We start from the raw sequence: 9631 nt of genomic DNA on the forward strand, positions 1-9631 counted from the left end.
ACAGTGTTCGACTGTAATAGCTGTGGAACAGAAGGCGTGTGAGAGAACAATGGGAATAGCAATGCCAGGCAGCTCAAAGGATACGAAGGCCCCTGGGTGATGAGAACTTTTGGTATTTGAATTTCGTATGCAGGATTTCGCATGAAGTGTTTTCCTCTTGTTATCAGAATGAGCGTCTTTGATGGAAACCCAGACTTCAAATATAAAACAGTCTATTGATTGCAGCCCAGAAGCATCCATTTGGCCTCATTCATACTTATTCCTGCTAATGTCAAAAGGCCATTAGCTTCACATTTCTCAGATATCCTGTTGAACTTGAGTCTTTTTCAGTATATCGATGTTCAGTTCCAGCTTTTGCTGCAACTTACTACATAAGACTGCATCAAATGTACCAACATTTGAGTGGTAAGACAGAGAAGAGAAAGTGTGGCTCTAAGAAATTACAGAAAATTACAGAATCTACTTTTTAAAATGGAGATTAATTTTCAATCTTAGTGTCATAAAAACACCAATTCTGTAGCTAAAGAAATGTTACCCAATCATATGTTGAAGGAGAATGCATCTCAAGTAATTTTCCTTCGTTTGCCAAATAAGTGAGGTGTTTCCCTTATCAAGATATTCACCATAAATGATTAATTTTTATTGTTTCGACTAAAAGTCTAAGGCCCAGACATTTTCATTTGATTGAATCAACATATTTGCAAAGAGAGCAGGAAAAAGATAATATTATTAAATAGCCGTAGTATATTTTGCAGATTTTAGAGAATTCTTATATTATAACACCTTTTAAAAGATGGAGAAATTTAGGCTCAGAGCCACAAGTTACTTGCCCAAGGTTTCAAAGCTTATAATGGCAGAGCTTGAATTCAAGTCCAGCTTGACCAGTTTTCACACGCCTATCCCTCTTCCACCTGCCAGCTTACTATAGCAAAATATAGTAGTTAAGACTACATACTCAACACTGCTTAGTAAATATTACAAACCACTCCATATCGAAGGAACTGACATCAAAAGGACTATGTAAAAAACTTACCTTTCACTTACAAAACTAAAAATTACCATAGAAATCTCGTTATTACTTATTGTTTACTACTATCTGTTCTTGAAATTGTTCTTGCCCAAATGTTTTTAACAGTTGTCTTTGCAGTCCACTAAGGAGGATGAGAATGAAAACATTTTTTTTTTTTATGTGAAGGTTGGGACTGCTTCTAGTGATTTTCTTTGGTTCCCTTAAATAACTAGTGTTTTATCTGCATTTTAAACTAATGCTTCAGATGTCCCAGGAAAATTATGCTTACTGAAAAGGCAAGCCTTGAGAATTCTTCTTAACCTAGAAACGTCTGATCAAGAGGTTCCCTGGGGGTCCCCTTGCTTCACTTCTTCATGTCATCGGGGAATGATCAAAAGCATTTGCTTGTTACAATGTCTTTCATTCAGGGTGTTCTCCAAATATAGGTTTCTTATGAAACCAAACTAAAAGGGATGGAAAAGGAGAGACCATATGTTTTATTATTTTAGGCCTGATCTGATTTTCCGTTATACCTCCTTATTTGTGTCCTGTATTCCAATCTAAATTTCTTCCACAATTCAAAAACTTATGCATGTTCACAACGAGCCATTTAAGAAATATCAATGAGTACAAATCAATGCACCACACAAAACTTCCCTGAAGAATGAAAAGCTGCTCTCTCAAGGGGTCATTTTCCATATCGAGTTTTCCCAAATGAGACCAGAATTGAAGGGGAAGGGGCATGTAAATAAATTTGGGGCTGATATTCTGGACTTCAAAAATGTGGCATCAACCATGTCTATGGATGGGCTTAAAATTTAGGAAACTGTAGGGCCTCTCTTCAGAAATTATCCTTTTTGAGCTCAAAGAGGGTCACCGTGTTGGTGCTGCTAATAATGTTATTTTTCTGGTTCATTTTTCCCTGAGAAATCCAGAATAGTTTATGTGTACATTTTTAACTTTCAAAACCTCCTGACTCTACCTGAGCATCTCAACTCTGAGTATGATATTTAAAATGTCAACAATAAGACAGTGTTTCCCATGAAGGTAAATTCCACAGAGCCCTCAGTCGTTTACTGTTTCGGATGTCTTTCTGCTCTGTGGTTATGCAGGTTTAGTAAGAAAGAATTTGAAATGCATATTCCTGTTTTAGTTACTGTGTTGCTTTTATCTTAGACTGTTTTCTCATTGCTCAGCTCCATCCTGTGTGCAGGAAGACAGTCTCTTTCAGGTCCCCTTCTCCACACCCTTCTCTATTCTAGGAACAGATTGTAGTGTCCTCATTTGCAGAAAAATATTTTATGTCAGAGGTTTAAAACCTCATAGCTTATATAATGTAACCAATTGGAGTTTGCTTTTAACTTGAACTAGAGTCGCTCTTTCATGAAATAAACTGAAAAGAGTCATGCTGTGTGGTCTTTTAGTGGTCCTGACCTCATTTTAAACAGAGGCCAAGCAGTAGGTGCCTGGCAGTGGACAGTGGGAAACAAAGCTGTCACGTGATGTTTCAGCCAAACCCAGAACCCCAAGAGCCCAGAGGGCTGTGTCTGGCCAGAAGCTCCTGGCCCCTCCATCTTGGAGTCCCCCACCCTAAGGGAATGTCAGCATCTAATAGCCTTCTGTGGAGCTGTGAAGTGAAGCTGGGGTAAGGTGGCCATGGCAACTGTACCACGAGAGGAAGTCTCTGGTAGCAAAAGAAAGATCCTGGGGGTCTCCGATTGGCCAGGTGGGCAGAGCTTAGAGAGGCCACTTTCTCTCTAGAGAGGTGATCAGGCATCTGGCTTGCCTCTCAGATCTCTATTACTTTTGACCAGCCATAATGCCCTAGCTAAAGGATGTCCAAACAAAGAATACCAGAATGTGAAGCCAACCTTCTAGTAGAATTAGTTTTGACAAAGGGACACATTTTACAAACTGATGTATGAGTCACGCAGCTAGCTATAGAGCTTGCAACTTTCCAGCAGCCGCTGCCCGGTGCCATGTGAAGTAACAGACTGGTTTTCCCCTCGTTTGGTTTTCATGTTTTGGAATGTATATATACTCCTATTGGAATACAACTTGTTTTCAGAAACAAACTGAACAAGCCCTTTTTAGAGGAAGGTTGTTAATTACATGGTGAATTTCCTGTTCTGAAAAAGCTCCAGGTAGCTAGACCTGGTCTCCATCTGGAGCATCTTGCTGTAGAGGCAGAAAAGTGCCACGAAGCTCATGCTTGTTCTCTGAAGCCAGACACACCTAGCTCATGTCAGAGGTCTCCCATTTACTAACTCTGTGACCTGAGGCTTCATGCCTCCCCCTCCTGAGCCATCTCTCTATCTACAGAATGAAGATAATATTTAACTAGCAGGAGTAAACAGGACGCCCTTATTCAGTGCACACCTAGCTGTCTAGGGTATAGTAAACATTTGACACATGTTGCTCTCTCCAACCCTGTTTCCTGATTAATGTGTCCGATGCTACTCTTTTTCCAGCTCATGTGGTGAGTGCTATCAAAGAATCATATATTTCAGGAATTACTGGATGAATTGAGCAATATTCTCTATTTCAATATTGAAAGTCATTTATAAATATGCCCTCTTCTTTCCTCAAATATTCATTGCCCACAAGAGGAAAAGCCATTGTCTTCTACCTTATCTATTTTGAGAAAGGGGTCAGACTTTTGAGATGAAAGTAGACTATTTTTTTTCTCTCTATTCCCCTTCTCTCCTCCTCTAGGCTCCAAAGCCAAGTTTCCTCAAAGATTTAACTGTTGAGCTTCCTTTTGGTCTTGTGCGCACACTCACAACAGTTTTAGCTAACAGCTGCCTTCCAGATAGACTGCACTGGCCACCTCATTCAATACCAGGGGTGCTTTCCTCACCGTTTTCACATGCACATATGTTAAAATGTCTGCTCATCACTCCCTCAGGCCATGGGTTAAGATCCTGAGATTTAATAATATGTTAGAGTTACTCTTGGGATCTCAACACACCTCAAAGGTCTCAAACAGGCAAGGAAACCAGAGCTGAATTCTGTCACTGCTTTCTGAACATTAGACAATTTTATTTTCATTGTTATTTTTACTTGCCTGTTGTGTGTGTGTGTGTGTGTGTGTGTGTGTGTGTGTGTGTGTGTGTGTGTTTTGAGACGGAGTCTCACTCTGTCACCCAGGCTGGAGTGCAGTGGCGTGATCTCCGCTCACTGCAACCTCTACCTCCCTGGTTCAAGCAATTCTCCTGCCTCAGCCTCCGAACTAGCTGGGACTATGGGTGCATGCCACCATGCCTGGCTAATTTTCTGTATTTTAGTAGAGACAGGGTTTCACCGTGTTGCCCAGGCTGGTCGCGAACTTCTGAGCTCAGGCAATCCGCCCGCTTTGGCCTCCCAAAGTGCTGGGATAACAGGCGTGAGCCACTGCGCCTAGCCCCTACTTGCCTGTTATTTTTAAGTGAAATTCCAAGCAGAAAAGCAAAGCCTGGGTTTTGGAAGACAAGCACCCAGATCATCTGAATGTATTTTGTCTACAGCTCCCACTTAGTAGTGTTTTGTCACTGTCTTGAGTATAATTTTGAAACAGTTCACATGCAACTTAAAAAATAAATCCTCCTGTGTTAATTGAAGAACACCATGGAAAGATCTTCTGAAATAATGTCTATTATAACCCCCAGTAATTTATATCTGGCATTGAAATAAATTATAAGGATTTTCTACTGCTGATTTATTTCCCATTCATGATGCTACTGGGGTTTGTTTGTTTGCTCATCGGTGTTATGGAGTTTTGTTTGCTTTCTCTTATTTTATTATTAGCTGAATTTCCAAAGCACATACCAGTGTACAGTTGGGAAAGACAGAGCATTCCAGAAATAGGCAGGGGAATCCAGTGTGGGACAGAAGTTTTGCCACGAGTAACCCATATATGGATAACCTAGCTTACTCTCACTTCCTCTCACCAGCTCCCCCTGCCTGACCTGAACTGCCCTGGGTTTTACATGTTCCTTTTTATTCTCCTTTGGAAAAAGACTGAAGTTTCTCAGTTCCCAGCCTACTAAAGCTGCTCTTCAAGAAGTTTACCTTATTTCCATGTAGGGAAAAAACAACACTGTTTGTAGTAACGACTTCACTTTGTGGATTTTGTTTGTTTGTTTGTTTGTTTGTTTTGTCTTCTTGTATGACTTTGACAAGGTGCATGGTCTCTCTTACCATGAAAAGTATATGGTTCCCTGGGATCTCAAATTAAAAAAAAAAAAATTTTAGATAAGTAAAAAGTTTTTTTAATGATTTGCTCACTTATGAAAAACTAATGGCATTTTTGTTTCTTATCCAGGTATACTGTGATGTCAGGAACACCTGAAAAAATTTTAGAGCATTTTCTAGAAACGATACGCCTTGAGGCAACTTTAAATGAAGCAACAGGTATACACACAGAACAGTTTGCATGTCCATTTAATCCATGCATAGCATTGTTTAATAGTCCTGAATTCATTTGCAGTGTGTATAGCAAAAGCAGTTTTGGAAGGGGATTCTGTGTATTGATATTTGAAAAGCATCTCTGTGTGACCTGACAGGGAGCAGTCCTTCTGACCGCCCTCTTCCCTCCCCAGTCCTGACTGTTTTCTAGAAATGACTCAGCCTCATTTCTACATACCATGCCTCGTCTTCTCTAGGCTTCTCTCTCTTAAGTTATTCAAATCCAACCTTTATAGGCATCTATTGGGTTTATCATTTACATCCTACCTATTCCCATGAAGGATTTGAAGCTGCCTACATAAAAGGCACAGCCTTGCTCCAGTTGGGAGTAAGATGCTTCTCTCTGCAGTTGTAGAGTCCAGCTGCTCTAGAATGTTAATAATGCCACCATTTGTTTGCTAGGGCTTCGCTAACAAATTACCACCAACTGGGTAGCTCAAGCAACAAAATTGTATTGTCTTACAGCTCTGGAGGCTAGAAGTCCTAGCTGAAGGTGATAGTCGAGTTGGTTCCTTTTGAAGGCTGTGAAGGAGAATCTGTTCCATGCCTCTCTCCTAGCCTCCCGTGGTTTGCAGGCTATCTTTGGCATCTGTTGGCTTGTAGATGTATCATCCAGATCTCTGTCCTCATGTTCACACAGCATTCTCCCTGTGACTCTTCACGTAGCCTTCCCTCTGTGCATGTCTGTCTCTGGGTCCTTTTTATAAGGATACCAGTCATCTTGGATTAAGGCCCACATTAAGGACCTCACCTTAACTTGACCACACCTGCAAAGACACTGTTTCCAAAGACGATTATATTCTGAGATACTGGAGGTTAGTTCTTCAATGTATCTTTTTGGGGGGATACAATTCAACACATAACATGTACTTACAGTGAGTCAGTCTTGTTACCTAAGACACAGATATTCTAGGGTGAATAAAGCAAATCTCACCAGTGAACTAAGTGTTCAGAGTTATAAAATTGTGTTCCACTTTGGTTACCATCTTGTATATGACTTTGAAACAGCCGACACGCAATGTGTTTTTTTTTTAATCCTATGCTACTGCCTCTCAGAATAATGTCATGGGTTCGTATTTTAAGCACCTTGAGCTCCATAGAAGAGCATTTCTTACTAAAAGAAGTTCAGAGATTTATCTCAAAAACTTAGTTCAAAATCCATTTCCATAATTGACCTTTGCTATGTACTCAAGTTGAAGATATCATGATGATGATTATTATTATATACCTCCTAAAGGTATTTTACCACTGAATTCTTATTTTATCTTCTCATTCCAGTTTCTCATTTTATGCATAGATTACCTGAGGTTTTTTACGTAGCAAATTAATTAGGGTATAGTAGATATAATCATCAGGATCACTGGCTCCAGGCCAATTATTCTCAGCTCAGTATTTGTTGAGTATCTTATTGGGCAGACACTAAACTAGATGCTTTGGACTAGGCAATGTGAATAAGGAATCATCCTCCTGCCTTCAGGAAGCTTATAATCTGTTAGAAGACATAAAGGAATTTGCACATAACTTGAATATAAGGCAGAATGTGGTTAGTGCTTCAGGGACACTGACTGGGTGAGGGATCTAGAAAAGTATCATGGAAAATATAGAGTGGCCCTGAAGGAGGCTGGTAACCAGTAACTAGAGATGGGGACAGAGCCATCCATACTAAGGGACAATATTAGCACTGACCTAGAAATAGACAAGGAAGAGTGAGTGGTCTGATTTTTGCTGGAATATTGTATATATAAGTTGAAAAAGGAAGGAAAGGTTTAAGAATTGGGGTATAGATCTTAGAGAGTCTTAAATGTAAAGCCGGCTGTGTGCAGTGGCTCGCACCTGTAATCCCAGCACTTTGGGGGCCAAGGCGGGAGGATCACTGGAGCCCAGGAGTTTGAGGCTAAGTGAGCTATGCTCATGCCACTGCACTCTAGCGTGGGCAACAACAACAGAAAGGTAGAGCCAAGCATTGGGAAGTGGTTGAAGATGTCTGAGCAAGAAGAACGTGGTAAGAGCTTTACTGGAGAAAAGTTACTCCATAGTTAGTATAGAGAAACTGACCAAATGACCAAATAAACCAAATTTCCAGGACCATGGGTCAGGAAAAAATGCAGCTGATTTTTTCCCTCTGATTAACTGTTTGCCCACTATGTGTGATTGCATAATGCAAGAATCAGCACCTTACCTAAAGTAAGTATTGACTCAAAAAAAAAAAAAAAAAAAAAAAAAAGATTCTGGTACATTAGAGACTATGGCATCTAAGGAATGAGCCATAAGATCTTTACCACCCATGAAGGGCAAGTATAGCCTCCCTTTCAAGTCACCTCTAAAAGAGATGGAGACTGGATTATTGCTGCTGCTTCTGCTTCTTTTGTTTAGTTTTGTTGTTTTTAATTACTGTTCCTTGCAGAGCAGGGCTAACCCATGGGCAGTATGCCCAGAGTAGCCTGATTATTCCTTCTTCATCAAAAAAATTAAAGCCTGGAAATCAGTGTATTCTAAGGCTGACGTGTGGGATGTGATTCTTGACCCTTCCATTTTTGATGGTAGAGACTAGACTAGCATCATAATTTAATATTGAACTTCATTTCCTGCAGTTTTTCCTGATATTTTTTTCTTACAAGTAATGTTTATGCCTTGGAGATAAAGAACAAATCAGTATCTTTCTCATAAATCAAAAATACAAATTCCACCCCCTCCCCCACTGTTCTGGACACTAAACAATCCTAGGGTAGGTAACGACATTTGTCCATATACTGGAGTGGGAGACCTTTGGCATTTATGGATTTACAGTACAGTGAGAAAGGTCAGAGTTACCATGAAACTTGTTTACACCATAAAAATGCACACTGCTGAATTTGACATTACACTCTCTTAATTTACCAAAAATCTATTTTCTACCTGAGACCTATTAGTTCTTATATTTTTACTTTTGAAACCAGCATTAGTCATGGAGTGACTTGGTAAATCATCTTCTAGTAGGAAATCATATTTTAAATTAGTTCTTAAGGAAATTTTAACTCTATAAATTAGATTTCCAGTGTTACTGTTTTTGATGAACTTACATCGGGAAAGTTTGAATCAGTGACTAAATGTTTAACCATTATTCTCATTTAAACATAAGTGACGAGTGTAATCCCAAGCTGTCATCTACTCAGTGTCACCAGTCACCTTCAGTCTCATTATACTGAGAAGCAGAGAAGGTGCCAGACAGAAGAGTTGCTACATATGAGGAGAGAGCCGGAAAGCCACACTGAAATGTGAGCTGAGTAGTTGGCCATGTTAACTGATTCCCTCCCCAACCTTGGAGCACCCAAGTCAAGTCTCTGCTTTAGCAAACTTTAAACTACCAGATAGTACAGCCTCCTGGGTGCATATAAGTGAGTATTACCTCATCCATTCTCAGGAATGTATCAAACATATCAAGATGGTGCTAGATGTTAAGCTCAGGCAAGCCAAAGTCCTTTGGTACATTCAAAAAAATAGTTTCATGCAGCTTCTGTCTCCTCTGTCTGGCACCTTCTCTGCTTCTTCTCTGGCTCAGTATAATGGGACTGAAAACCTGGTGACATTGAGTTGTGACACTTGGTATTACACTCATCAGTTATATTTAAATGAGTATGTATAATGGTTAAACCTTTAGTCACTGACTCAGACTTCACCAATAAAAGTTCATTAAAAACATGGATGACATTTGGCATTCTAATTTATAGCATTAAAATGTACGTATTTCTCACCATTTTCCATTTAAGATGAGCGTCACAATCTCAGGCAGTGTATTTCATGTTTTCCCTGGAAATGTCATGGCATCTTGGGTTCCAAGTTCTGATGGGCGTAGTCCTGAGGTTTTCAGATTTGCCTTCATGAGCTTTCCCATCTGGCTAGCCAGGGCGTGTTGTCTGCAATGAAGAACCAGCGTCAAATTCAATGACGAAGTAAATGAAGCTTATTTTGGGGACTTGCCTTACTTCCCTTGCCAACCCCCGGCTTCCTTACTTACAAAATAGTTTCACATATAGGACAGTCACCATTTGAATCCACCAGCTTCTGTTTTGTTAGCCTTTGTTTTGCTCTAGTTGCTGCTCACAGCCTTAATCTTGTTTTCTTTTCTTTTCTTTCCTTCCTTCCTTCCTTCCTTCCTTCCTTCCTTCCTTCCTTCCTTCCTTCCTTCCTTCCTTCCTT

General features: G+C 40.0%; 1 protein-coding gene across 20 annotated transcripts in view; it reads left to right on the plus strand.

The window, feature by feature from the left end:
• The window catches only part of RAPGEF4 (Rap guanine nucleotide exchange factor 4), a 312185-nt gene that overhangs the window by 250310 nt on the left and 52244 nt on the right, over positions 1-9631 (plus strand). For all 20 annotated transcript variants that reach the window (XR_004229213.1, XR_004229214.1, XR_004229215.1 and 17 more), the window contains one exon: positions 5313-5401. Coding sequence is in view for 17 of the 20 variants with exons in the window: in XM_031936487.1 (XP_031792347.1) it covers positions 5313-5401 (89 nt within the window). In the remaining 3 variants the exon portion in view is untranslated. The remainder of the gene's footprint in view (positions 1-5312; positions 5402-9631) is intronic.

This window comes from Piliocolobus tephrosceles, chromosome 11 (assembly GCF_002776525.5).
Source record: "Piliocolobus tephrosceles isolate RC106 chromosome 11, ASM277652v3, whole genome shotgun sequence".
Classification (NCBI taxonomy): domain Eukaryota; kingdom Metazoa; phylum Chordata; class Mammalia; order Primates; family Cercopithecidae; genus Piliocolobus; species Piliocolobus tephrosceles.